Consider the following 27,121-nt stretch of genomic DNA (forward strand, 5'->3'; position numbering starts at 1 on the left):
GGTGGCACCAGGCCTGGCAGAGAGTCCGTGTCTGGAGGGAATTCGGGGCCCGCCAGGTCTGGGTCCCCGGGGAATGGATCGCGTGTGGAGTGCGTGGTGCGGAAAGTGCGTCAAAGAAAACGGGTCATCGCCACTCTGGGCCCATCGCGTCGTTGTCGCCTGGCTCAGTAGGGCCGAGTGGGATCAGGTGACGGTGTATTTGTTCTGCGACGACCATAAATTGCAACGGTATGCCTTGAACCGTATCACCGTGTGGAGGAGCAGGTAAGGCGACAGATTCAGTCTTCCTGCCAGTGTGCCGATGGCTCCTCACCTCCTCTTTTGTATAATTCCTATAAAGCCCTATTTGCCAGACTTACCCAAATTGTCTAATGGTGCCCCTATGATTGGTTTGGGCGTTACCCTTCACCCAGGTGCCTGGGAAAAAGTAGCAGCCAAGCTCTTGCTCTTTCCATTTGTAGAAAGAAAGGAGGTGTGCCTCAACAACCCTTTTGTCAAATTTGTGAGGTTTAGCTCTTACCTTCATTAATCTTGGGGAGGATGTACAAGAGACCAGTGTGGCTGAACCAGGATTTAAGGCGTAGGTTAGCTCCCTAGGGAGGATTTCTGGTTTCGACTTGCCTGCAAAACCATGTTTGAATGGGGTGCTTCAGTCAGGTTGGTAAGATAGAGTTGGGAACAGAAAAACGAGATAAAGGTCTCAAGGGATAAGGGTCTTCTCTAGCTGAATGATTTGAGAGTTTCAGGGTGAGGGAAAGGGGTGTATCCACACTTAATTGTTTGATTGTGTTGCAGTTAGGTGTATTATGTATAGCCTAGCCAGCCTTTCATGCCCTGTATACTTTTGGATTCCAGGGTCATTACCCTCTTCCCACCTTCTTGATTTGTCTGTTCATTCACTCGAGCCAGTATATAGTAGGGATAGGCTACATCAACCTAAATTCTGAGGTGGAGGGTGGACCAGTGAAAGGGACTTTTATGATGGTACTGGACTGTGACCCTTTAGGTTAGGAAACGAACTCCCCCTGGCAGTGGCCTCTACTGCTGACCTGGTACGCTGTAAGCTCATGGATGTAACTGGTGGCTTGGGCACTGATGAACTTAGACTGCTCTATGGCATGGCACTGGTCAGGTAAGACCTACATTGGTTGGGGTGGGGGGTGGAGGTGGGTGTGGGTATAGCATGTGATAAGGAAATCTTGTCTCCAGGTGCTACCTGAAGCAAAATACCCTGTGTATCTCTGTGAGTCAGCCTGTGATTGATTGACTTGACAGCTTTTGGTATCACCTGTCAGCACACATTCTTCGTTTTCTTTTCCTGAAAGCCTTCTCTCTTTTATATTTCTTTTCCCTCTTGCTTGGAATGTCGGATTGGTTCACTGCCAGTGATCCCTGTGGGTCTCTTATAGCTTTGACAGTTTTATCATTTCTTTCCCTTTAACTGTTACCCAAAGGAACTTTTCTGACTGGCTCTATGTTCTTGGTCATGATGTAATGTGAATTTTCCAATCCTGCCCCTATCTATACCTAGCACCACTCAGCCTTTCCTCCTTCTCTCCATGAACACTGAAATGTTGCTAAGTGGTGTAAGTGGAGACATGGGCTAGAAGTTCCTGACTTACAAAGTAACTCAAATAGTTCTAGAGACTCACTACTTTGAGAAAAAGGCTGCCACTGAGTTTTCACATCTGTTAAAGTCTTTGCTCACCGCATACCGTTCCCTTTGTTGCCAGTAGGTCCTTCCTAGCTCTTCTTACCTTCTCCTTCCTTTAGCTGTGCTTTCCATATCATTTGATGTAAACTTTTGTTCTTACATTTGTAACATATTGTGTTTTAGTATGATATGTTATATTGTGTCATGATTACTTACTCTAGACAGGTCTCCTCAAGACTGGACTAGTGTCTTACTCATCTATAGGGCTTCAGTAGAGGGCAGACTGGATGGAACCCATCCCTGTTATGGCTGATGCCAACCATTGGAACAGGATAGAATAGTCACTGGAAAGATTGTGGACATGCAGGGTGTTTTGCAGCCCCAACTAGTTTTAATAAAACAGTTATGTTACTTGGGCTGTGCCACTTATTTTTTCCCCTACCCCAGGTTTGTGAATCTTATTTCGGAAAGGAAGACAAAGTTTGCCAAGCTCCCCCTCAAGTTCCTGGCTCAGGAGGTGTGTATGATAAAGTTGTCTTGATTAATTCTCTCTCTCTAGAAGGACTCTTTAAATCAGTCCTGGGTTGATATGAGCAGACAGTCAGACTATCTTATCCCACTACTAGTGACCTAGCCCATCAAGAACACCAGAGCCTGTCTCTTGCTTATGGCTACTATCTCAGTAGTCTTGGTCTGCTCAACATGCTGGAAGTGGCCCAGTGAAGCTGAGACTTAAGATTGTACTGCTGGGTGGGCCTCCCCGGTGGTGCAGCGGTTGAGCGCTGGGTTGCAAAGCTGCCTGGCAGCCTCTGCAGCGCCAGTTCGATCCCCAGCCGCTGGGCCAGGGTCCCACATGGCGCGCAGACCTCTCCTGCCGCCCGCTGCTCCCCTCAGCAGTGTACTTCATCACCCTGCCTGTTCTACTCTCTACTCTGGCTCTGGTGAATTCTCTCACCCTCCCATGCCTCTGACTGTACCCAGTACTTGCATAAATAAATAAATATATCTTAAAAAAAAAAAAAAGATTGTACTGCTGGGTGGGGACAAGAAAGAGGTGGCAGTCAAAGTACCTGCCCTCAGGGAGCTGACTATCTGAGGAAAGAGACAAGCTCAGCCAAGCAGCATGAAAATACCAGCCTTTCCTTCCTTGAGTGAGTATTTAAGGTGTGTAGTGCCCAGAGGGCAGGCAGATTTTTGGTCATTAAGAGGTGCTACTTGGACAAGGTGTAGGACAGAGGGAGGGAGGTAAAGGGTACCTAGGTAAAGAGACTGGTACAGACCAGTATCTCTATGTTGGACAAGAGTGGTTGGTGGTTAGGGGAGGCTAGTATCTTTTTGAATCTGCAAGACTACCTCCACAAAACAATAAAACAAATTAGGAGAGCCACTATCTAATGTTGACTCTACCACTAAGATCAGAACTGCTTCTCAGGACCTCATTTTCTCTTATCTATAAATTTGGGAGAAGCCAGGCTAACTCATTTGTGTGGTCCCTTCAGCTTTAATATTTTCTAATTTCTGCACTTACACCCTCCCCTACAATCAGGTGAATATTCCGGATTGGGTTGTTGAACTTCGCCATCAGTTGACCCACAAGAAAATGCCCCATATAAATGACTGCCGTAGAGGTGAGTCTCCGGGGAGTAAACATCACAGTTAAGCATAGGGACCTGGGATTGGTGTCCCACTAGCTACTTACATCGCCTTAACTAAGTCTCTTCCCTTTTCTAGATCTGTTTCCCCAATATAAAGGGGATAGCTTGAGTTAGGGGTTCTTAACTGGGATGGGGTATCCAAAGAACCCCTGGGTTCATAACACTTGATGGCACACACTTCTCAAAGCACCCCTTACTCCTCTCGGGCACAGTGGTGGCAATGTGGAGAGAGGAAGATCTCTGCCTAAGGTCAGAGCTTGGACTGGGATGAGACAGCGAGCCACAAACTTTAAGGAGGGCATCAAAAGCTCAGCAATCAAGTTAAATAGTGTTTTGGTGCAGAAACCCCATGGTGAACACAATGTCAGAACTTTAAATAAAAACAGAATTAATATTATTTATTTTTCCTTTTGCTTCAGATATTCCAATATGGCTTGGCACTGTTCTAATTTAGTTTGATATCTTGATACTGAGTTTTTTGACTTTGCCTTAAATTTTGTGTCTGAGGAGAGGAGTAAGGGGTGGTTTAAGAAGTGTGTGCCACCAAGTATTATGAACCCAGGGGTTCTTTAGATACCCCATCCCAGTTAAGAACCCCTGATTCAAACTATTCCCTTCATGTTGGGGAAACAAATCTAGAAAAGGGAAGAGACTTAGTTAAGGCCATTAAGTAGTTAGTGGGGCAGGGTCTCTGTTCTTCTACTTTCCAGCCCTGTTTTTTACATCCCATCTCCAAGTCCAGTATTACTTTTTTCTAGAAGATGTACTAGTGACAGGAGAAAGCAAAGAGAAGGGGGATAACCCAGAGTGAGAGGGGCTGCCCCTGGATATTTGAGATTTGTGCCTTTTTTGGAGCTAGTTTTCTTCCCTTGGGGCCTTGTAAGATGAGGCTGGGAGCTGGGAGAGCTGGGGACCTGTTGGAAGTTGCTTGTCTATGGCCATGCCTATGATACTGCTTTTCTTCCTCCCTTCTTCTAGGCTGCTACTTTGTCCTGGATTGGCTCCAGAAGACCTATTGGTGCCGCCAACTGGAGAATAGCCTGAGAGAAACCTGGGAGTTGGAGGAGGACAGGGAAGAGACAGATGAAGATGATCCAGAGGAAGATAAAAACATTGCTGATGACATCACTGATCAGAGACCAGAGCCTAAGCATGAGGGGAAAGGTGCAGAGCTGGATGTCAAGGCTGACGGAGACAGTGAAGGCAACAAAGAGGTTGATCCACATTGGGAAAAGGCTCTGAGACATAAAGAGCTCTATGGTAGGTGTCCTTGGGAAACAGAGAGGGGCCCATGAGCCTAGAAGACTCAGACTTAGTGTGGACACTGATTATTTCCCTGGCTTGCATTTCCTCTGGGGTTGCGGTGAGTTTTAGATTAAAAAATCACTATCATAAATGATCTTCTTTAAGCCCTGTGAAGTAGGTGAGACAAGAATCTTAATTCCCAGTTTACAACACAAAAAATGAGGTGAGAGAGACTCAAAATCCCATCAGGAACAGGCCACTGGATTGAATGCCCTATCTATTTCCCTTTCTTTTTTCAGAAAGAACCCGAGAACTGCTTGTATCATTTGAAGAGGAGCAGTTTAAGGTAAGAAAATGGATCTTAACTTGACTTGTTCTCACCTATTCCAGCCATTTCTTCCCTCTTGCCAGCTACCTGAGAGAAGTCCTGAGAAAGATTTGAAGGAAAAGTAGCAAAGCTTGAGGGAACTTCTCAGAAAAAGAGAGGGGGGAAAGTCAGAAGGACAAGAGGAGCAGAGTCTGCTTGACTGATCCTCTACACCAGTGGAAGGGAGCAGATGATGGAAGTTTGTGGATAATCTGCCCCACTTGGTGTACGGAACAACTGGGCATAGGTGATTGCATAGTTCTGCATTACTGAAGCTGACTAGCAGATGGCACCCAGGAACTCTCCTAGATCAGGTGAGCTTGAGGAGTGCTGTTTTAAGAAAGGTGGTAGTTATAGAGACCATTCAGCTCAATCCTTCTTTTTCACAGACAAGGAAATTAAAGCCATTGACAGTGAAGGGACTTACCCAAGGTAACAGATACAGTTAGTGGTAGAGCCAGGATAAGAACCTGGGTCTTCTGAATCCCTTCTTCCATAACCCATTATTTCCCCTCATCACTTTGCCTGAGGCCTGGAGAGATGCCCCAACTGGATTTTTCAGTATTGGGGTATCTGGTGGTTGGAAACCACAGGTGATTAAGGATATTGGAAAGGAGGAGGAGAGCAGGAGAAGAAAGTCTGACATTTGAGTGTTAGACATTTTTAGTTTCAAGGCCAATAGGGAAGTTGTGAGCTCACCTTTGCATGCTCTGCTTGATCACCTGAAGGGAGGTCTTGAGAGGTTCTATGGGAAGGCATTTGGAGGGGTGGGGGAGAATTGTCTGACTGAACCAGTCTTCTGATGGGACTCTTTTTGCCCACAGGTGCTGGAGAAATTTAGGCATTTGCCTCAGGCCATTAAGGCGTGGAATAATCTGTCTCCACCTGTAGAGTGCATCCTGGCAGAGCTTAAAGGCATTATATGGGAGAACAGGTAAGTAACTGTAATCAGGGGCTGCCTCCTCCCTAATGTAGAGTATAGCAGCCTCACTGAAAAAGGTCTCCATATTCAAGCTTGCCAACTTTTGCTATAGGAAATGCCAGGGTTAATTCTGATCCCTCACAGAGTGATACTGTATTGTGCATGATCCTCTTCCCCTGGCCCTGCCAGCTACCAAGTGGGAATTTGCCTACTCTGAGTTCCTAAAATGATCAGAGGCAGGAATGTCTGCTATCATCCATCTTCTGGCCAGCTTTTTTCCCCTCTGTCCATTGGTATGTGGAGCTTAAATTATAGTTTAGGATTGTCCCCAGATATTCCTAGGATACTACTAAATCTGAAAATGTTATCAATGTCTGCCCAACCTTGGCTCCTTGGTCACATCCTTCAGCATCAGTTGGGTGGGTAGCCCCTTCAGTAGCTGGAAGAATTACCCTTGTACATCTGCACAGTAGGGTTTGCCTCCTGGTGCTGAGCAGGCAGCTCACTGGCTGCTTTAAGTGGATATTGACCTGAGGAGATGGGAGAGGGATGGAACAACAGCTCTTTCCTTTGAGCCTAGTGGAGGAAACGATCTGAGCATGACAACTATGCAGGCATTGTGACACCTTAGAAGCTCTTGTTTCCCCTCTCGGACTGGTCAGCTAGAAGAACCTCTGTTGGGGAGCTTCCAGTTCTGGAGGAGATGACTGCTGTTGCTTGTTTTTACTTGTACTGGATGGGGAGGAGAGATTACCCTGTAGCTTTTGATCTTTGTTCTGGGTTCTCAGAGTCCTTGGGACTAAGGATGATATTTGGTTCTGCCACTGAGTCCTCAAAGTTTCTGCCTCTAGGATCTGAAAGAGCACAATCAGGGAGAAGGGGATGGGTAGAAGATCAGAGGACTGTCAAGAAACAAAAATGCTAAACTGGAACTGAAGTCTAAAAGTCCTTGCCTTCTGTGAGCCTAGGTTTTTTTCTCTGTGTTTTTGGGTTTGTGTAGCAACTGTAGCCCTTGTTATGGTCCTTAAGTCATTCAGTGTGTGCTTGATAAAAGTTTATTCAAAACCCACAGATCTGTTTCTGGCCCATGCCCAGGACATTGAGGCCTGAGATTCAGCTTTCAGCTCCCTTCCTTTGCTCACCTTGCTGCTTTGGCTACTTGAGCTGGAGACACTAGCTGCCTTGGGAGTGAATAGGAAAGGAGGTGAGGGTCTTTTGTCTGCTTCAGGTTGCTTAATTAAGTGTCCTCTTGCTCCAGGGAGGCTGTGCTGGATGCTTTTCTGGATGATGGCTTTCTTGTCCCCACGTTTGAGCAGTTGGCAGCTTTGCAGATAGAATATGAAGGTAGGGTCTTGGGGGTTCACTGAAGCTTTAGCGTACTGTGTTTCCTGCACAGGAACACCAGGGGTAGGTTGGGTGACCTTGGGCAGGGGGGCAAGGGCTATTTCTTGCCATCCCCTCTGGAAGCCCCTCTCTGCTGAGCAGAACAGGTTGCAGTTGTTGGGCTATTATTAGGTGCCTTGGAATTGGTTGGGGTGGGAGGGGAGAGGGGAAACGTAATGTCATTATTGTACTGTGTTAACTGTGATTTAGCCACTTGCTAGAGAGCTAGAACAGCAGAACTGGAAGGGCCTTGTGAGGTCGTCTAGTCCAACATCCTCATGTTACAGATGGGCAGACTGAGGTCCAGAGAGGGGAAGGTACTGAACCAAAGTCACACAGTGAGTTATTGACAAAGCTGAAGCTAGAATCAGAGCTCTTTTTCTTACATACTGTTTTGAGTTATTTGTTGGTTCCCAGATACTAACTGGTTTCTCTCCTGATGTTCTGCTCTCCTCTTTCCTCCTGGTTCTGTGGTGGCAACTCTGTTGGTGGGTGGTGGTGGGGCCCCCTCTCTTTCCTCCTCTTTCCCCTTCTCTTCCTCTTTTTCTTTCTCACCCTTTCCTTCTCTTCCCTCTTTTCTTTACTCCCTCCTTCCCTCTTCCTCTCCCCCACCTCTCCCTATATCCCATTGGCCCCTGCTTCCCATTTTCCTGTCAATGGGTGTCCCTCACAAACCAGAAAACATGGACTTGAACGATGTCATGGTGCCAAAGCCGTTCTCTCAATTCTGGCAGCCCCTGCTTAGGGGCCTGCACTCCCAGACCTTCACGCAGGCCTTGCTGGAGAGGATGCTTTCTGAGCTGCCAACCTTGGGAGACAGCGGGATCCGGCCCACCTACATCCTCAGATGGACAGTTGAACTGATCGTGGCTAACACCAAGACTGGTGAGGGAGACTAGCCCTAGCCCCAGGGCCTAAGGCAGCCCAGGCAGGAGCATCTGCCACTGTCTTCAGCTCTCAGCTGAATAGTACCAGATAGACATGTCCCTTGTTAAGGATTTAGGTTTGCTAAGAAGGCTCTGTGGCAGCAGGGAACAAATTTCCTCCCATCTTTTTCTTCTCAGAGCCAAGAAAACTGGGCTGGGGCTGAGAACCCTGAATATTTTGAGCAATTGGGAAATAGAGTCTGGCGTCGGGGATGGTAGGGACAGAGCCAAGGTTTTCATGTTGTAAGGTTGGGTTGGGAAGGTCTTACTGATTCTTCCTCTTCAAGTTCTCTCTTCTCTCTCAGGACGAAATGCCCGCCGATTTTCTGCAAGCCAATGGGAGTCAAGAAAGAGCTGGAGGTTATTCAACTGTTCTGCCTCCCTTGATTGGCCCCGGGTGATTGAGTCCTGCTTGGGCTCACCTTGCTGGGCCAGCCCCCAACTCCTTCAGCTGTAAGTTTCTTAAATTCCATCTGGTAAGAGGGTGAGGTCTTATAAGCCTCAGGGCTGCACAGCCTGAGAATGACATAGTTGGATGGGCCCCTTGCAAGGTTCATCTAGTCCCATTTTCTTAATAACAGATGGGACTCCCAGAAAGGGGAGGGATAAAGTATTCTTGCTGAACTTCATATAGCCTAAGACCTGGCTGAGCAAAGTCAGCCTGATAAAGATGAGACAATCCCCCTAGAGTGCTTAGCACAGTGGCCTGTACAGAGTAAGTGCACAATAAATGGTAGCTTATATTTATTAGGTCTTCTGACTCTAAGCCCAGTGCTATCTTCTCATTAGTTTCCCAAAGCATAGGTGCTCAACAACCTTCAGTGACTCCCTTTTGCCTTCCTCATTAATTCTAGTCAGCCTGACATGTAACTTTCTTTTGGATTTTCCCCTGCCCTATCATGGTAACCATACCTCCTGTGATTCCTCCCTATCCTATCCACCCTAGATGTTATGATCAAACTGAATTAATTATTGCATTGGTTCCTGTAAATATCTATGGTTGTCTCCCTTTCCTCTTCTCTGTCATTTCCTGATTCTAAGCTACTTCTGTCATACTCATGAAAGCCTTTAGCACCCTATTCTCTTCCTGCTTTCTGAAACAGCTATTTCATTTGAGTGATGCATCTGACACTACAGCTCTTCAACTCCAGTGACCTTCAATCTCCACTACACTTAGCAACCCATTTCTATCACTCAGAACTGTTTCATCTCTGAAAGCTGACATCCCAGCAGCCTACTCAGTGACCACAACCTCTTGCCCTTCCAGTTTTCACCCTGATATCTCTTTGCCTACATCCAGACATCCATTACTCCATTTCTTGCCTCCGTCAACCTTGCCTCCCCTCAGTCCTTTCTGTGGGTGATTACTTTAGCCACTCATCATCAGCATACTCAGCTCTGCCCATCCTTTGGCATTTCTGACTTGCAATCCACCCCCCCGCCCCGGCTGAGATTGATCCTCCCCACTCTGCTTCCCCTACTCGTCAGCCCAGGTAGCTGAGCTCTGCTGGAGAAAACCACATAGCCCTGCGGATTACTGCCACTGCAGAGATAGGATTTTTAATCTTGAGCCAGGCCTCAGTTCTGCTTGTCTGAAACTTTTACCTGTTTTCTGCCCACTTTCTCTTCCATTTCCTGACTGTTCTAAACCCTTTTACTATTCACCTCAGTCCCTCCCCATCTCCCATTTCACCCTAGCTTCCTCAAGCACATTGAGGCATCCAGCAGGGCCCCCTCGACCTAAGGTCCAGCACTCGTGAACTGATCTACAGCTACACTCAACCTTCTCGCCAGTCTCAGGATGAGGTGGCCTTGCCTACCTCAAAGCCTGCTCTACCTGTGCTCTGGAACCACCTCTGCCATCATTGCTGGGACCTCACCCCCAGCTTCTCCCTTGTTCTACTGGTTCTTGTTCTTCAACCTATGAATATGCCTGATTTTTCTCATCTTAAAACAACAGCAACATAAGCAAAATCACCATTTCCCCTGCATCCCTCTGTTAGGTTATCACCAGTTTATTACTCCTTCCCCTCCCATAAAATATCTCAGAAGAATAGTCTATACTCTACAACCTCAAAATTTTGTCACTACCCTTGCATTTACTGCGAGAGCTTCTTCAGCCTCCTTATTACTAAATCTACCGGGCCCTTGTCCATCGTTTTGTCTGCTCTATTGATGCTTTTTACCACTCCCTGGAAAGGCCTGTGCTTTTTTACAAGTTCCTATAAAGTACCCAAACCCAAATCTCTCTCTCTAGTGCAGGCTTTCCCATAAGAACCTCCTATATGTGGTAACATGTCAAATATCTCCCCTTGGATAGCCCACAGGCACCTTACTATGGCCAAAAGAGAATTGGTCATCTAACTCTCCACCCCAACCCCAAAGTGCTCTTCCTTCTCTGTTCCTCATCTCACTTGGAGGTGGCCCATGTACCCTATCATGTTGACTCTCAAGTTCTTTCCAAATATGAGATTTTGTGTTGCCATGTATATTTCGCCTCGTGTCTCCTTCCCTCCATCAAACTAATCTTTTTGAGGGCAAGGGCTCCGTATTCACCATCTGTGCCCCAGCATACCACATAAATATAGGCCCCAAATAGACTTCAGTAAATGCTGTTGAACTAAACTATACTCTGCTGTTTCATTGCCAGCAGTGCTGTCTGGTGGGAGCTGACTATCCCTAGGGAATAAATGAAGTGGTAATCTGGATGTCAAGACCCTTTTAGCTCCCTGTCTCCCCCCCCAACCCCCACCAATAAAGTCAAAAAGTCTTTCTTGTGCCCTGACAACATTTGGGGATGAGTAATAGCGTATAAGGAAAAAAAAAAAAAAAAGCCTTGTAGAAAAAGTCAGCCAGAGCAAAACCTCCAGGAGATGGGACTGAATCAAACAGCCAAATCTCCAAATGTGTATATTCTATGTTAGAAATGATATGGATGGGTGGGAAACTGGGAGGAAAACCAAGAAGGCCTGGTTCAGGCAATCATCACATAGCAGGCTTTCAGGCAGGAGAAAGAATAAAAGTTACGAAGTCAGAAGGAACATGGCATGGATATGCAATGTGGGGAGGGAGTAAAAAGAGCAGCATGGAGAGGTTTGGATAGGTGGCCTTCAAGGTACTTTCCAATCCTAAGTGCCTGCAGAGTGGAAGCTGCTGGTCTCGGAGAAGTCTGCACCACAGAGACCTTCTTCCAACCCAAGCATACCAGAGAATGCAACACATGCCAGCAGTAACAGCGGCTCACTTGGGTACGATTTCTTGTGCACAGATCCCGTCTTTCCCAGATAATCAGTGAATCTATTCCTAATCCCTTTGTAAAAATTGGGAAATGGGGTTTTGGTAGGTGTAATGCTGCAAGTCATTGGCAAGTCCACATGTCTGAGCTGGGGCCAGATCCAGATATCCTGTCCTTTCTCCTGTGCCCTCTCTACAGTGTTCCACTAGATTGCACTGTTGCCAGAGAGTGTGTGTCAGTAGGTGTCTACAGAACATGGCTTTTGTTTTCCCCAGAGGAAGAATGAAAGCTATCACTGGCAACTAAGGGTCAGACATGGTGCTGTGCTTTTTGTACACATTACTACATTTTATTTGACATGGCAACCTTTCAGTAGTGGTATCACACCCTTACATGACAGACGACATTGAGTCTCTGAGGAGAGAAGAGCGTTAACCAGAGAAGTTGCATAATCTGTTTATGGTGGGACAGGGATTTGGCCCTGGTCTTCTGAGTCCAAAGTCAACCTTTTGTCCACCATCCTGACTGGCGACTTTCTTAGTCTTGAGCCCAAGGAAGGAGAGGCATTTTTAAGATTTGTGTCATCCTGCACCTCAGTGCTCAGACTAGACAGCTCAGGATAGGGGGTGGGTAATAATAAACATCGGTGATACTGCATCTCGCCAATATCAAGTGCCTGGGAATATTTATTATCTTTTTAAAGATTTATTTATTTATACAAGCACTGGGTACAGTCAGAAGCCGGGGACTGGGGGTGAAAGAATTCGCCAGAGCCAGAGCGGGGAGCAGAACAGGCAGACCGATGAAGTACATTGCTGAGGGGAGCAGCGGGCGGCAGGAGATGTCTGCGCGCCATGTGGGACCCTCGCCAGCGGCTGGGGATTGAACTTGTGCTGCAGAGGTTGCGGGCAGCTTCGTCAGCCCAGCGCTCAACCACTGTGCCACTGGGGAGGCCTGGGAATATTTATTATTAATCGTGCTAATGGACAGAGTCAGAAGGAAGAGTTTCTCTGACTTTTCCTCCAGTAAAGCTGGAAACTTTTCAAGAGCTTCCCCAGCCAGCCAATGTCAATTCAATTTGAGCCAGTGTCTTCTCAGAATATAAAATTAGCCCTGCAGAGAGGGTCTCCCAGTGAAGTCAGTCTCCTACGGCCCTCTCCCAGCAACTAGTGAGCAGAGGCCATGTGTGGTCAGTGCACCTGTGGGACCCAGAGAGAGGCCACCCGCGGAGCACACAGTGCCTTGGTAGTCAAACTTGACACACCCTCATGAAAACTAGCCATCTGTCCACCCTGCCCATGACTCCAGCATAACCAGGTGCCTCCCAGGGTGCCGGATTGTATGTGGGGTTCTGCAAGGGATGCTCACCCTCTTCCTCCCCAGGGGTTCTCCTTCCTGATGGCTCTGTGTCTGTTGGTGGTTTTGCTATTAGTGTCATCCTGTGTGTGCACAATGTCATCATCTTTAACTCTCCACTGCCAGACCCCTGCTATCTGGTCACCAAGCCCTGCTCTGTCTGTCCTTCACAGCTTCTCTCCCCCACCTCTCCACTACCAGTGTCCTAGGTCATTCATTCCTCACCAACTCTCCTTGGTCTCCCTGCCCCTGCCTCCAGGCCACCTTGACCAGACCATCCTCCACAGGGGCAACATGGTGATTTTTTTTTTTTTTTTGTGGGACCCTCACCGGCAGCCGAGGGAAAAACTGGTGCTGCAGTGGCTGCGTGCAGCCTCGCAGCCCAGTGCTCAACTGCTGCGCCACCAGGGGAGGCCCAACATGGTGATCTTTAGAAATGCAACCTTAACCTGTGCACAGGGTGGAAGGTGACTCCCCTGCCCAGCACACACATAACCTTGTAGCCTTCTCTTCCTCAGCAGAGCCCTTCCCCTCAAACCAGGCTCCTCTCACTGCACACAAAGCACCACAGTGCGCAGTGTGAGAGCTCTTGAATCTGCAAGAAACCCTCCCTTGATCTCTCCTGCCCTCTTTGTGCTCTCGGCCTCTCCCCAGCTCCTACAGTGCCTGAGGACACAAAGTGCTCATCAGGCCTCCCTCCCACATCCTGCTTTCTCTTGTCAGCTGTTGCTTTTTTTTTCCCTTTTTCTGCATTCCAGGCTGGGCCATAGTTGTTCCCAGAAAGTGATCCCACTTTGTTTTCCGCTCAGAAGGTGCCCGGTATACTTCCAGGCATATCTTTGGGACTCAGGACAGACTATCCAGCTAGGCCAGAAGGAGAGAGGGATCTGCTATTCTCATGTTTTTCAGGCCTGTTGGCTAGTTTGTTTATTTACGTAGCGTTTTAGTACAGACTAATAGCTATCATTTATTGCCTGCCCACTATGTGCTAGGCACTGTGCCAGGCATTCTATATAAGCTGTTATTTACTCCCACCCACCCTATAAGTCATTTACCATTGTTGTCCTTATTTTCCTAAGAATAGAAGTGAGTCAGACGTGAATTGTAGAATTTGTTCTGGGTCCATGGTCCTGTTCTTTCTGTGTTCTCTCTGCTCTACTGCATTGCCTTTCAGAGGCAGATCTAGAAGGTCACAGACCAAATTCAAACCTTGAAGTGTTGGGGTATGAAGTGACTTGAGATTTTGAATCTTTCTTACCTCATCCCTCCCTTTGCTCAGCATCTTCAAAGCCATGGGTCAGGTCCTGCCTGACGAGGAGCAGGAGAAGCTTCTGCACATCTGTTCCATTTATACTCAGAGTGGAGATAAGAGCCTGGTGCAAGAGGGCTCAGAGACTTCCTCCCTTGGGAAGTCTCCATACACACTGGATAGACTGTATTGGAACCTCAAACCAGCTGACTGCTGCTCCAGGCCTGAAGGAAAAGGTCAGCATCAGGGGGAGCAGGGTACCCTTAATGATATCAAGGAAGATGAGGAGGAAGAGAAAGTTGTCTTGGAAGACCATGTGGAGGAGGAGGAAGATGAAGAAGACGAAAATGATGTCCAGGAGAAGTGGGAGGAAGAGGAGGATGAGGATGATGAGGATGAGGATGATGATGATGAAGATGATGATGAGGAGGAGGAGGAGGAAGACAGAATGGAGATGGGGCCTTTCTCTACAGAGGAGGAGACTCCTACTGCTGAGAATGCCTTACTCCTTGCCCAGAAAAGAGAAGCTTTGCAGGGCTCTGCATGGCAAGTTAGCTCAGGTAAGAAGCCTAATATGCACTGTGGCCCTGCACTAATCTTCCTTGTCTGGTTGATTCTTGAGTCTCCCCTCCACCCTAGAGAAGAGATGGAAAGTTGCAGGTGCTATCCAGTGTGAGCAAGCCTGGGAAGCAGCTCGGTGTATGGTGACAGGTAGATTTCTTTCACCTTACGATGGTGTGTGTAAGTGCTGGGGACTTAAGTACTACCAGCCTATTAACTGCTTCATGCAGAGAGCACATTCAGAAGGGATGTTAAGGGTATGAGTATGGGGCAACAAAACAGGCAAGAGAAGTGAGAGAGGGATGGACGGGTATGTGATTCTGCATGTGTTTATCACATGTGGTGATCCAGGGACAGGGAGACAAAAGAGCTTTCTGTATACAGGAGTGTGTATATACACATAGAGGCTGGATGGTGATAAGATAGAGTTTTGCTGTGTGTATGAGAAAGAAGGCATCAAGGGCATTAAGTCAGAGGAGGTATAAGTAAGATCAGAAGAGTGAGAATTAAAGTGGTGTGGTTTCATGGTCCACATACAAGTTCGATAAAGCCAGGAGGGAACAGGAAGGATTGAATGATAAAAAAGTAGGGGAACATAAGTTTGCTCATGAGGGTGGGTTTTTGAGTACCCTCTTTTAGGTAAAGGCAGCAGGAATGTTAACGCAGGGAAACCTCAAAGGAATGAACAGTTTGGTGTGTGTGTATGTGTTTGTATGTATGTGTACACACTGAAGGCAGGTAGATGTGGGCCATAGCCTGTGTGATGTCAACCATCTGAGAACCAGCTCTTGACTCGGCCCTTTGTTCTATAGAAGATGTGCGATGGGACACCTTTCCTTTAGGCCGAATGCCAGGTCAGACTGAGGATCCAGCAGAGCTAATGCTGGAGAATTATGACACCATGTATCTTCTGGACCAGCCTGTATTAGAGCAGCGGCTGGAACCTCCAAAGTGCAAAAATGGGTGAGTGCCCATGGCAGCAGGATTTCTCACCCCTTTCTCTGCCTCCTACAGGGGAAAGGAGGGGAGAAAGGGAGAGGACGACACAATGTGGGGGGGGGTAGCTTTCCCCAATCAGTGCCTTTGTCAGGTCTCCCAGCCTCTATTTGGGGGAGCCAGTGAGGAAGTCATACAGAACTGGCTTTGCACTTCTCTCAGATGCATCCAGTTTTTGCATGTGTGTGCATGTGTGTGCACACACGTATGAGTACACACAGGTTGGGAGGAGAAAAGTCCATAGCTGTTGACCGATTCTGTAAAGGGTCCACCAGCGCCAAAAGGTCAAGAATGGATGCTCTAATTCAACTTTTTCATGTTCCTGAGGAGAAAACTGAAGCCCAGAAAGGGGATGGGATCTGTCCACAGGTACTCAGAGTAATCAGTAGGCCTTCCTGCACTGTCCAGGCATCTTGGTAGCAAAGCCTGTGCAGGACTCCATGCTCTCCCTCGAAACTCGCCTCTGGATCACAGGCGTGGGAGCCCTTGGGTCATCAGGGAGCCAGGACCCAGGCAGCCCTTGCTGAGGGGCTCTGCTGGTAACACAAAGGATCCCGTCCAGAGGCCTGTACATTCCGGAATGCGGGGGCCATTGTGACCGGGAGAATCTTGTGAGTACCAGAGAGAGACCCCTGCGGGCCCCTGAAACAGTCTGTTCCTGTGCCATCTGCCCACTCCTGGGGAGATACGTCCTTCCTCTGGAGGGCTATAGGACCCAGGGGCCCCAACACCAGGCCATGCCCAAGGCAGTGCTATAGACAGTGTCTTGGGCCAGCAGCATGCCTCTTGGAGAAGAGACAGCTGGGGAAAGCCAGGTGGTCTGTAGTTGGGAGTGGGTCCCACACGTCTGAGAGAAACAACCTCTCCACTTGGGCCAGGATGGCTTGATGAGCATCAGGGTATCAAAGGTTAAGTGTGGGTAGATGGAATTGTTAAATCCAGACCCCCGCTAGTAGGTAGGCTTCCTCTGCAAGAGTGGACATGGCTCACCCCCCATCCCACCCCACACCACCTTCCCTGAACCTTGTCTTTGCCCCACCCCTGACTTGGCTATATGCCATGGGTATATGCCTTTTCATGTCTGGGCCTCAGTTGGAAAATGATGGGTGATGGGAGGGGGCTGGGACTAGATCATCTCTAAGGGTTTTTTCAGCTGCAGTAGTTTAATCGTGGATCTGCCTGAAGGGAAGGATGATGGGCTCTCAGCTGTCACCCTCATCAACCTGGAAGGACCTTTGACTTGCAAGAAGCAGGGGAAGCAAAAATGTTCTGAGTTAGGCCAGGGTGAGGGAGGGCCTGCTGTCATCTCATTTAGGGCAATTGTGTAGTTCTAGGATGGTGCTTGGCCTATCCCTACAGTCCCAGCCTGGCCTTGGGCCTCGTAACCAGCTCTTGGGGGTGGGAGGAAAGGATCTAGCCCAGGGTCTTTCCCCAAGCTCTAGGGCCTTGGAAGTCAGTGTGTTTAGGCAGCCACTTTCAGTATCTTCCTGGGAGTGGGTTGGTTTGGGTCCTTCTCCTACCTCAATCCAAATAGTTCTGCTACTGGCTCTACATAATGTTTCATTTGAAAAGGCCATTCTTTCCTCCTTTCCTTCAGCTGAAGAAAAGGCAGAGCCATCATGGGGGCATCCTAAGTAGTTTCTCACATTTATTCCAGTCTCTTCTTTATAAAGCCAGGTGGGACAGTGGGCCCTTTTCATAGGCACATACACATCAAGCATACTTAGCTCTTCAGAGCCAAATGCAACCTTTTTTCCTATCTGACCCCTGTTCTCTCTCCACAGTACTCTGGGCCTGAGCTGTGGCACTGGCAGTGGCAACTGCAGCAATGGCAGCAACAGCAGCAGTAAATTGGAGGGCCTGCTCTGGAACCAAGGCCAGCTACATGGGCTTAAAACTGGCCTGCAGCTCTTCTGATACCTGCCCTGATGCATATGTTCTTCCAGCCCTCCTGGGGCAACAACCCCCTCCCCTGTCCCCCACACACCCTTCCCCAGTGTACCTGATGCCCATGAAATAACCTGGGAGACAACCTATACTAGCCACTTAAGCTCAGCTTTCTGCAGTGGTGAAAATTTGAATATGTTTGGGCCTTTTTTGTTTTACCTTGAAATACAATAAATAATCAACTGTTGTTTGTGAGATGAGGGTGTGTGTTCTGGGCCAGACTTATGTAGTCCTTGCTTTATTCTAGAGGCTCCAGAGATGGCGGGATTATAATAGGCCTTCGAGTGGGAGGTGATTCTGTTATAGGACAGGGAGAGGGGTAGCCCAAACCCCGCAAACCTGCCTATTCTAAATGGGTTCTGCCATCCGCCGCATCAACACAAAACATAGGAGACTTTAATGGGAAGGAACTTTAATAAAACTAGGAAACAATACAGGAAAGGCAAAGAGTCTAGTTTCTAAATGAAGCACCCAAAGTTACCCGTCCCCTCGTGGGTAAAAGTCCATCCATATGGGATCGGCCCAGAACAAGGCCCCAAAGCCTGCTACAAGTCTAAAGCATCTTCCAGTGGGGACCCACAGCAAAGGGTCACAAACAACCGGACAAGCCCGGAAGGAAAAGAGCAAAATCAACATCAAGATAAAAGCTGCCATTGTCACCTCCCCACAGGTCTCACCCACATCTGGGTCACCCCGTCCACGACCAAAAGACAAGCGCAGTTTCTTTACGTGTCTCTAGGCTCCATGCGCCTCCTCCAGGTCTCCTGGCTCCATCCTGTTCCTTCCTTCCTCAGTCTCTTCTTCAGCTTCTCCTCTTCCTGCTCAGCTCCACCCTCCCTTGGGTGGGGCAGGGAACCTCCCCCTTTCCTGGGGACCACCCTGTTGCAATTCCTTTGCCCCAGATTGTTCTCACCACCAGGCCCCACTCATACCTTCTGCCTGCCTCCAGCCTTTCTGCTCCCCTTAGCTATAAAGTACTGTCAACTCACTTGGAAGCATAAACCCCAGAGGAAATGCATTGCTGGCTACAGAGCCCAGCCACCTCAGAACCTCCCTGACAGCATGAAGACTACCCAGGCTGATACTAAATAGCCTTGTGGCTTATTTCCCTGCCTTCCTTCATTTGGTACCAAACAACATATGAAAACCAAAGGGAAATGTTTATGACTTTCCCACTCCTTTGACACAGAAAAAATAAAGTGGACCTCCCTGTGGTGGGCTTTGGAGTCAGATTAGAGACCAATTCCCTCAGACACACTGCCTATCCTGTGTCAGTCCTAAACTGTCGAGAAACATGGATGAATAAACCACATTCTTAGCCCTCGGAGCCTTCTGCCCAGTGAGAAAGGACAGTCACTAATTTTGATTATCTAATGCTTCTGCTAAGTATCATAAAGGAGTTCTAGTATGCCATGAAGTTATCCCCCATCCCCATACTGGGAAGAAATAGCCGGATGAGAGAGTGGGCATCTTTGGGGGGACAAATTTGAGGACAGAAGGGGAAGCAAGGGACAGAAGCAGCAGCATTCCAGCCCTGAGTTAGCTGAGGAAGGAGAAGGCTTATGCTATGAAAATGCCCAGGAGAAATTTAGTGTAAATATCACACCAGAGTCCAGTCGAGGTTTTTTTGTTTGTTTGTTTGGGTGGGGGGTGGGAGGGACCTCGCCGCTGGCTGGGGAACGAACTGGCGCTGCAGAGGCTGTGGGCAGCCTCACAGCCCAGCACTCAACCGCTTCGCCACCAGGGGAGGCCCCAGTCGAGGTTTTTTTTTTTTTTTTTTTTTTTAAATAATAAATTTTATTTTTATATTCCCCCATACAATTGCAAACCCCCCATTCTGACCCAATCCCTCCCCTCCCGCCCCCCACCCCCCAAAAAGTGTCTCTGGTTCATAGTTTTTTTGTTGATTTTGATTTTCACTTATAGTTATTCATTTTCCTGGTCCCTTATTTAAGTTTTCTAGATTCCTGCTATGAGTGAGACCATCCGGTATTTTTCTTTTTCTTTTTGACTTATTTTGCTGAGCATGATCCCTTCCAGCGCCATCCATGTTGCTGCAAATTGCATGTGTTTATCTTTTTGAATGCTGAGTAATATTCCATGGTATATATGTACCACATCTTCTTGATCCAGTCATCTATTTTTGGGCATTTGGGCTGTTTCCAAAGCTTAGCTGTGTTTTAACTTGTGTTAAGAGCCTAGGGAGTCCCCAACACCTCTTTGAATTAAGAATTGGTGCACAGGTTTTACCAAATTATCAAAGGGGCCTTAAACCCAATGGCCCATGAGAATTAAGATTTACTGTCCCATGTGAACCCAAGCATTAGGCAGAGGCAAAGCAGTCTTTGGCACCGGTTAATGCAGTCAATTTCCTTTCAATTCTTCCCTTTTCAATACAGTTGTAAATGCTGTCCTTTAACACCCTGGAATGTCAGCTGAAGGAGCCCTCAAAGAGCACCTAGCTCACCTCTAGTCAAGAGATTTTGTAAATATGTACTGTGAATGCCTGAATGCCTGTTCCTGGGGAGCTGGGTACTGTAAGTTCTTGCTCCCCCTCTGCTACTCTCTAGAGAAGCCTGGATTTTATCTATTGTATATGTTTTGGGATCCTACATAAGATTTCTTTTGTAAAATGGATTTTGCTTGTTAAAAAAATAGGAAATCCTAGTTCTCAGCTAGCCCCCTCATTTTATACATTAAGAAACCAAGGCAGACAAAAAAGGGGAAGGCACAGAACAATTATTTTGGTAGAGATCCACATTTCTCCCAAAATCAGCATCACTTGGGTATTTGTGAGAAATGAAAATTATTGAACTCCACTCCTGATCTGAATCAGAAAAGTTGAAGATGAGCAGCAATGTGGTTTAACAGCCCTTTCCACTGATTCTGATGTATAAAGAAGTTTGAGAATCACAGGTATAGAGGAGTGAGCTACACAAAGACCTAGGTACCAGGCAAGCTACACTACTTGCAAATGTGATGTAGTCTCAAGTCAGAACAAGGAGTGAAGGAAGGTCTGGAGGATAATAAATAGCATGGCATGTTGGGACACCAATTAAGGTCCCAGTGTGTTTAAAGTGGAAGATCCTGAGGACAGAGAAGTAAGCTAGAGAAGAATGTGGTCAGATTAGTTGATTTTCCACCTATGATTAGGGAGAGGCTTTGGACACTGAATTATCTCTGTGGCCTTGAGGCTCCAGGGGAGAACTTACAGGTTGCTTACAGAAATCAGCCCTGGGCCCTGAGCCCTCCACCTGGTTGTGACCTACCAGTGGAGGCCCAGCCCAGCCCAGCCCAGCTCAGCCCTGTGGGAAATAGCCGTTGACAAGGATTTGGAGCTGTGTTAGTATATAAAAATTATAGGATATATGCTTACTATGCTAAAATTCAGATGAACTCATTTAAGAAAATCCCTGTCCTTATATCCTTATAATGTAACTCAGGCTGCAAATCCCAAGAACAGAAATTTCATTTTTCAGGAGTGAATTGAAATCTGTATATTATGGGCCATATGGCTTTTGTGTGATGTTCTTGATGAAACAGAGTCATTAGTAGTTAGTAAACATAATTTATGTAGTAAATAGTTATGGTTACAGTTCAGTGTCAATGATACAGCATTTGTTATCATGATTGTAAGTGAAAGAAAACCTCATGAAGTAATCATAGCACATTCATGCTAGCAAGAACATATTGCAAAACTTTGCACATGCATTATAGGGGCACACAAAATTAGGGACACACTATTTTTTCACTTATTTCTGGTTGGCCTTGTGTATTTTGTCATTGAGACTTACATTATGTTTGGGTCAAACAAAAAACCCAAAGAGGTTTGTAAAAATTTACAACCATTAAACAATATTGTTTAATCTCACAAATGGATAAAGCATACTACTACAGCTCAGCGATACACAAACCAAGACTAAAAGTAGTCGTTCTGCCTATGTATATAGCTGGCTAGAATATGATAGATGATGAGTGTGCTTGGTCTTTTCAAAGGCATAGACTAGACAAGCAGGTTACAGAAATATACTGGTTTCCAATGAGAACTAAAGGTAGTGCCATTTTTGTTGAAAACTCCACTCCTCAGTTACAAGACCTGAGGAGTAACAAACTAGAGTGGAAGGCAGAAAAGGGTTAGAAGGAGACCTGAGTAGGGAGGACTCTTTGAACAGCTCAACATTGCTTTCTTTGTGAAGTTTCAGATGTGGTTCTCAGAGGAAAACAAAGTGTAGTGAAATTGTTGGCCCTAAACAAGGACATTTGTACAAAGTCCCATACTTACAGCATAAATAGAATGGTAACTGAGCGTCTCTCAAAATGAACTCTTCTATATTAGAAGAAAACCCAGTGCCACGGATTAGTGGATATCAATGTAGAAAGTGGATATCAATTATAGAAAGATAATTTATTTCTAAATAGAAAAAAATGGGTTTTCAAAGTTTTCTCCTGGAAGATAGTAGATGGGGGGAGGGGATACGGGAAGGGGGTGGAGAGAGAGATGGAATGTGTGTGTGTATGTCATTACTTAGAAGAAGAAAAATCGTGTGGACCATCTCCATAAGGCACCTGTCATTCTCCCTTCCATACCTTGCACCTTAAGAGAGAGTACAAGAGTATAATGGCTGTATGTTCCCTTTGAAAAGGCTACTTTCCTTTGAACGGTCTTACAGAAGCAGTACCCTGGATTGACAATGCCACTCCAGAGGTACAGTTCTTCAGGTCAAAATAATAACAAATCATGAAAAGAAAAAAAAATCACAAAATCTATAAAATTTAGGACCTGAACAGGCACAGACTTGCTATGAGTTCAGAAACTCAGAGACTTAAAATTACAAAGCACCTCTTGCAAAATGTTCTGCTTCTTGAAAATTACACAAAACTGTGTAGTAACCCCCTGCTGAGTGCTTGGAGGTAAGTATCCTGAAGGACACACTCTTAGCCCCACAAAGGAAGCTTGATTTTATTATTAAGGGAGCCAAAGGAGTCCCAGTACTTCTTTGTATTTGCTGTTTTATAATTATAGACAAAATGTGAAAGTCAGGAACTGTGCTGCAGACCTCAATATTAAAAAAAAAATGTTTCTTTAGTAATGAAGAAGCAAGCTGGATATTTGCATTCATATTTGTGTAGCTCCTTTTATATATATATATTTATTTATTTATTTATTTATTTATACAAGCACAGGGTACAGTCAGAAGCACGGAGGGTGAGAGAACTCACCAGAGCCAGAGCGGGGAACAGAGCAGGCAGAGGGACCGAGGTACACTGTTGAGGGGAGCAGCGGGTGGCAGGAGAGGTCTGCGCGCCATGTGGGACCCTCCTCCTGTGGCCAGGGAGCAGCCGGGGATTGAACCGGCGTTGCAGAGGCTGCGGGCAGCTTCGTAACGCAGCACTCAACCGCTGTGCCACCGGGGAGGCCCTCCTTTTATATATTTTTACAGGTGATTCACTGACGACTTTACACAAAATCCCTTTTGCAAGGACATTAATAGGCTAAAGAGAACTTGTGCATTGTAATGCTTGAAATTAATTGTACACACAATTCCTGTGTGCACAGTAATAAAGAGGCCTTGAAAAATTGTCTTTGTCTATAAATTACTACTGCCCTTTGGAAATAAAAGCTCCCTCACAATCCCTGGGCTACTTCCCTGTGACACACAGTGCCACAAACATAATGAAAAACCAGTAGCAAACCTATTTTAAGATGAGTTTTGTACATTTGTTTCTATACAATCAGGAAAAAAAGATACAATTTGCATCAACAAAAGGTCATTCCTGGTTATTTGAGCATTGCTTTTAGCTGCTTTGGTTCATACACATTTTATGAAGAGAATGGCCATTGTCTTTAGTAAATAAATACATATGCTGCCTTAAAAGTATTTCCCGTATTGGGAGTAGCTTAAGTTTTTTGAGTGCTATGAACATGTTCAGGATGAGAATTGCAGCTGACAAGAGTATTCTTGTGCTTCCCTGTAAATTGTGCAGCTAGTGGAAACCATAGTGCCATTGATGATTTTGGTAGGAAGATGAATGGCACAAAGGCAGTAAAGTCAACTAAGATTGTCATACACCCTGATTTAAACATGGGACAGATTTAGAAGGCCCAAAATGTTGAAGGTATGAGGTGGTGTTTTGTGAAATAGCAAGTACTTCAGTGGCAACTGTCACTCTTTATGGACCTACCTGATAAGAAATGCTTTTACACATTAATATGCGGGAGGATGGGAAGATCAGAGGGTAGGAGATGAATGTGAAGTTGTGGTTAACTAAAGAGAAACATTGGTTGAGATGCAGTTTTGATCAACTAGGGACAGAGACAAAGTCAGAAAGCAGCATGCAAGCCATTATCAAACCACCAGAAACAACCCTGACTGCAGGCTCACATTCGGAGTGTTTCACAGTAAGAAACATTTATAGGCAGTGTCACACCTTCTTATGAAGAAACAAAGGCCAAGACCAGGCCTTCTCAACTTTCATGAAAAAAAAGACCATAGAAATTAGCAAGTCTCAGCTCAAGAAATAGTGAGCTGGTTCAAAATGTTGAAGTATACAATGGATTCAAAAAGGGGGTTCATTTAGGGCAGCTTAAAAACAAAGCAAAACAAAACAAAACAATAAACACCTCTTCAAGAGGCATTTAACTACAAATATACCCTCCCTGAACAAGATACAAGTTGCACAAATGGTGTTGCAAAGTCCTGCCTTCTTTCTTAACACCTTAAAGAATTATCTAAGGGCCACTTCATCCTCCTTGCATGGATTAAAAATGACAACTATTACAAACATGCAGCATCCCTTTTTGGAAGCTGCCTTTTCAACCTAGAAGATCCTCTGGTTTTGTTTCTTAAATTCTGCTCTGTGAATGATTGACCTTATCACCCGAAGAATGGACAGCAGGAGAAAGGGTTTGCATGGCTGTGCACTGTCTTCCATTGTATTTCATCCCATGGTGTTGAATACTGCATAGGTCACGAGTCCAAAGACTTGTGTCAATCCCTTCTTGAGTGCAGCTTTTGTGTTCATCACTGAATGCTTTATGAGTTTAGCTATTTCTTTTGGGATAAGGGAAGCCAATTCTTGTAGTAAATCCCTTGGTCCTGTTCAAACTCTTTTGTACTTGTCTAGCACACACATCTTCAGAAGAAGGCTGCAATCTAACCCCTAATTGCTGAGATGAAGAGACTTGAAAGCTAATAAGAACTGTCAATAAATGTTGACAAGTAAAAAGTGCAAAGGAAATAGAGCTGGTTTGCTCTGATACCTAGGAAAGCAATGTTCAAATATAGGCATATAATTTCACTTTCAAAACTAGTTGAAACTATGAAATGTCATATAAAAAAGTCGAGTAAGATTTGTGATCTACACAGCTGTAGATTGAGGATGGTGCAGCATCTATCTTTTCACCATCTATCTTTTATCTAGAAGGTAATACAGAGACATATACACATCTTAATCTACATATAGTCGCACATGCAACATAATTGCTAACAATAAGTTTGAAATATAGCTCTAGAAACTTCAATGTGACCCAATAATGTGGTTATTAAAGATATTGAATGGTCAGATAGCCATGCAATGAAGTATTCATTTACTTTTAAATAGCCATATATATTCCTATTACAAATCCTAGAAGGTTAATTCCACATACGATCTGATCCTGATGCTGTTACTCTAAATTACATGTATCGTCGATACATGGTAATATAGAATGTGTGACTAAGAAAATGCTGATAATGGAATCCGTTGGGGTTTCTTGAGTTTAGGCCTCTCCCCCTAGGTTTTATTCTCCATTGCCTGCATGGTACAGTGCAAAAGGGCATGGAACTTGGAGTCAGAGGACTTGGGTGAGAGTTCTGAATTGGTCATTTGGTAGCAGTGTGAACTTGGCAAGTCATTTAATCTCACCAAGTTTTAAATTTTCTTGTCCAGGAAACAAAACATTAGTAAGACTTACCTCACAAGGTTATGCACTTCAATGGTATAAATACTTTGTAACTTGTAAAGCCCAACACATAATTGTTAATTACATAGTATTAGTGCATTATTAGCATCAATATTCATATCTGTATAAAGGAATAAGTTGTATCTTGTCAACGTGCAGACCTAAGCTTAGAGACAATCAAGGCTGCCAACTGCTGAGCGTCTGCTGTGTGGGGATTCTTTTCCATCACCGCAAGGACAATGTTTGAAGGAAAAATATTGCAGAGGTTCTTATAGGTCTGATACTGGTGCTCAGGGATCATATGCTCCCTGGAATCATTGCCCATTCCAACCCAAGGATTCCTCCAAAGTTGATCCATCTTTTCAGGCACACTTCGTATCATGACTGGCTCATAGCATGGCTGCATGAGACTGTTACTCAAGGGATAGGAGTGGTAGCCATAGGAATCAGTTGAACATGGCAGTGGGTCCCAGCTGGCATGTTGTTCCCGGCACAGAGGAGGACGCCTTTGCCTTATGGGGTTGCTCTCATAAAGGCGTGAGTCAGAAATGCTGTCCATCCTCGTCATCACTAGGGCACGTCCTGGCTGCGGGGGCATCACACCAGGATATGTATTGGGGGGCAAGGGGTAGTCTCCAGCACAGGTGGAGCATGCTCCAGTTGCTGAATGCTGGGCATGCAGAACTAAGTGGGGAATTGACTGCTTGTGGGAGGCTTGTTTAGAATCCTCTGGGCCATAGCTCTGCACTCGTGTTAAGGCTTCATGGTAACCATGAGAAAAAGGCTGGAGTCGATTTTGAGATGCTGAACGATGCAGTTTCAAACTGCTTCCAGGATGGGCATCAGCTACAGCCATGTACAGGTTGTTGTAAGAGGAATAGTTGTCGTTCCTGGTATGGCTCATACAGCTGTCAGGACAAAGGCTGGGGTTCCGGGCATAAACACCCCAGTCTGTTTCAGTCATATAATATTCTCGATTATGTATGCTGTTAATATGCAGTTTGGAGAAATCCCCTAACATTGAATAGTAGCCATGGTCCCCCAAGGACTCAAACTTTGGGTATTGCTCAGCATAGCTAATAGGGGTGCCATGGCTATTGGTAACCAGAATGGGAGGGTACTGCATGCTGGCCATGTGCTCCAAAGAGGCCTTCTGGTGGGAAAAATTAGAGGATCCTGGCACTGGGCTGCTGGCTGAACGGGTATTGAGTGCACCCACTGCATGACTTTTGGTGGGTTGGATTGTGGGGACACTTAGGGCGGTGACAAGTGAGGGGACAGAACTTGCCTCAGCTTTACGGACAATGGACAGCCATTCCTCAGGCTCCACAGCCATAGACCGAATACTGGGATCTGACTGGCGCTTGGGGGCCACACGTTTGACTTCTGAAGTTATCTCACCTTTGGCAATAGGCAGCCCTGTACCACCCTTGACCAGGGTGCCTTCACTCATGGTTTTCACCGTGGACAGTTTGGCACTGATGCGGAGCTCATCAGCCACGGAACGCTGGGGTTGGTTGGCCCGCTCTGGATGGTAGTATTTGCACTTGTGGCCGTAGGTGCATTTTTTGCCTGAAAAATAGTGCCTTAAGGTAAGATTGTCTCACAGTGGTGCAATTCTCTGTGCTAAAAACTGGTCACCCAGGTGACAAGTTTGGGGTTAAGGCAGAAAATTAATGGACC

General features: G+C 46.1%; 2 protein-coding genes across 9 annotated transcripts in view; one reads left to right on the forward strand and one right to left on the reverse strand.

The window, feature by feature from the left end:
* Positions 1 to 4: 4 nt before the first annotated feature.
* On the forward strand, positions 5 to 17,687 carry LAS1L (LAS1 like ribosome biogenesis factor; the record flags this gene model as incomplete). Its single annotated transcript, XM_037511659.1, has 14 exons — positions 5 to 264; positions 1,007 to 1,132; positions 2,102 to 2,171; positions 3,201 to 3,282; positions 4,288 to 4,569; positions 4,854 to 4,900; positions 5,746 to 5,855; positions 7,102 to 7,187; positions 7,514 to 7,564; positions 7,905 to 8,111; positions 8,458 to 8,605; positions 14,023 to 14,552; positions 15,366 to 15,516; positions 17,334 to 17,687. Coding segments are annotated over 14 exons (2,283 nt in total), but the record flags the coding sequence as incomplete, so codon positions are not given.
* A 4,736-nt stretch (positions 17,688 to 22,423) lies between these two features.
* The window catches only part of ZC3H12B (zinc finger CCCH-type containing 12B), a 231,585-nt gene continuing 226,887 nt past the window's right edge, over positions 22,424 to 27,121 (reverse strand). For all 8 annotated transcript variants that reach the window (XM_054695696.1, XM_054695692.1, XM_054695694.1 and 5 more), the window contains one exon: positions 22,424 to 27,010. In XM_054695696.1, the coding sequence (XP_054551671.1) occupies positions 25,587 to 27,010 (1,424 nt within the window). In that variant the 3' untranslated portion in view covers positions 22,424 to 25,586. The remainder of the gene's footprint in view (positions 27,011 to 27,121) is intronic.

The sequence above is a fragment of the Talpa occidentalis genome, unplaced genomic scaffold (assembly GCF_014898055.3).
Source record: "Talpa occidentalis isolate TD23 unplaced genomic scaffold, MPIMG_talOcc4v2.1 talOcc4.15, whole genome shotgun sequence".
NCBI lineage: Eukaryota > Metazoa > Chordata > Mammalia > Eulipotyphla > Talpidae > Talpa > Talpa occidentalis.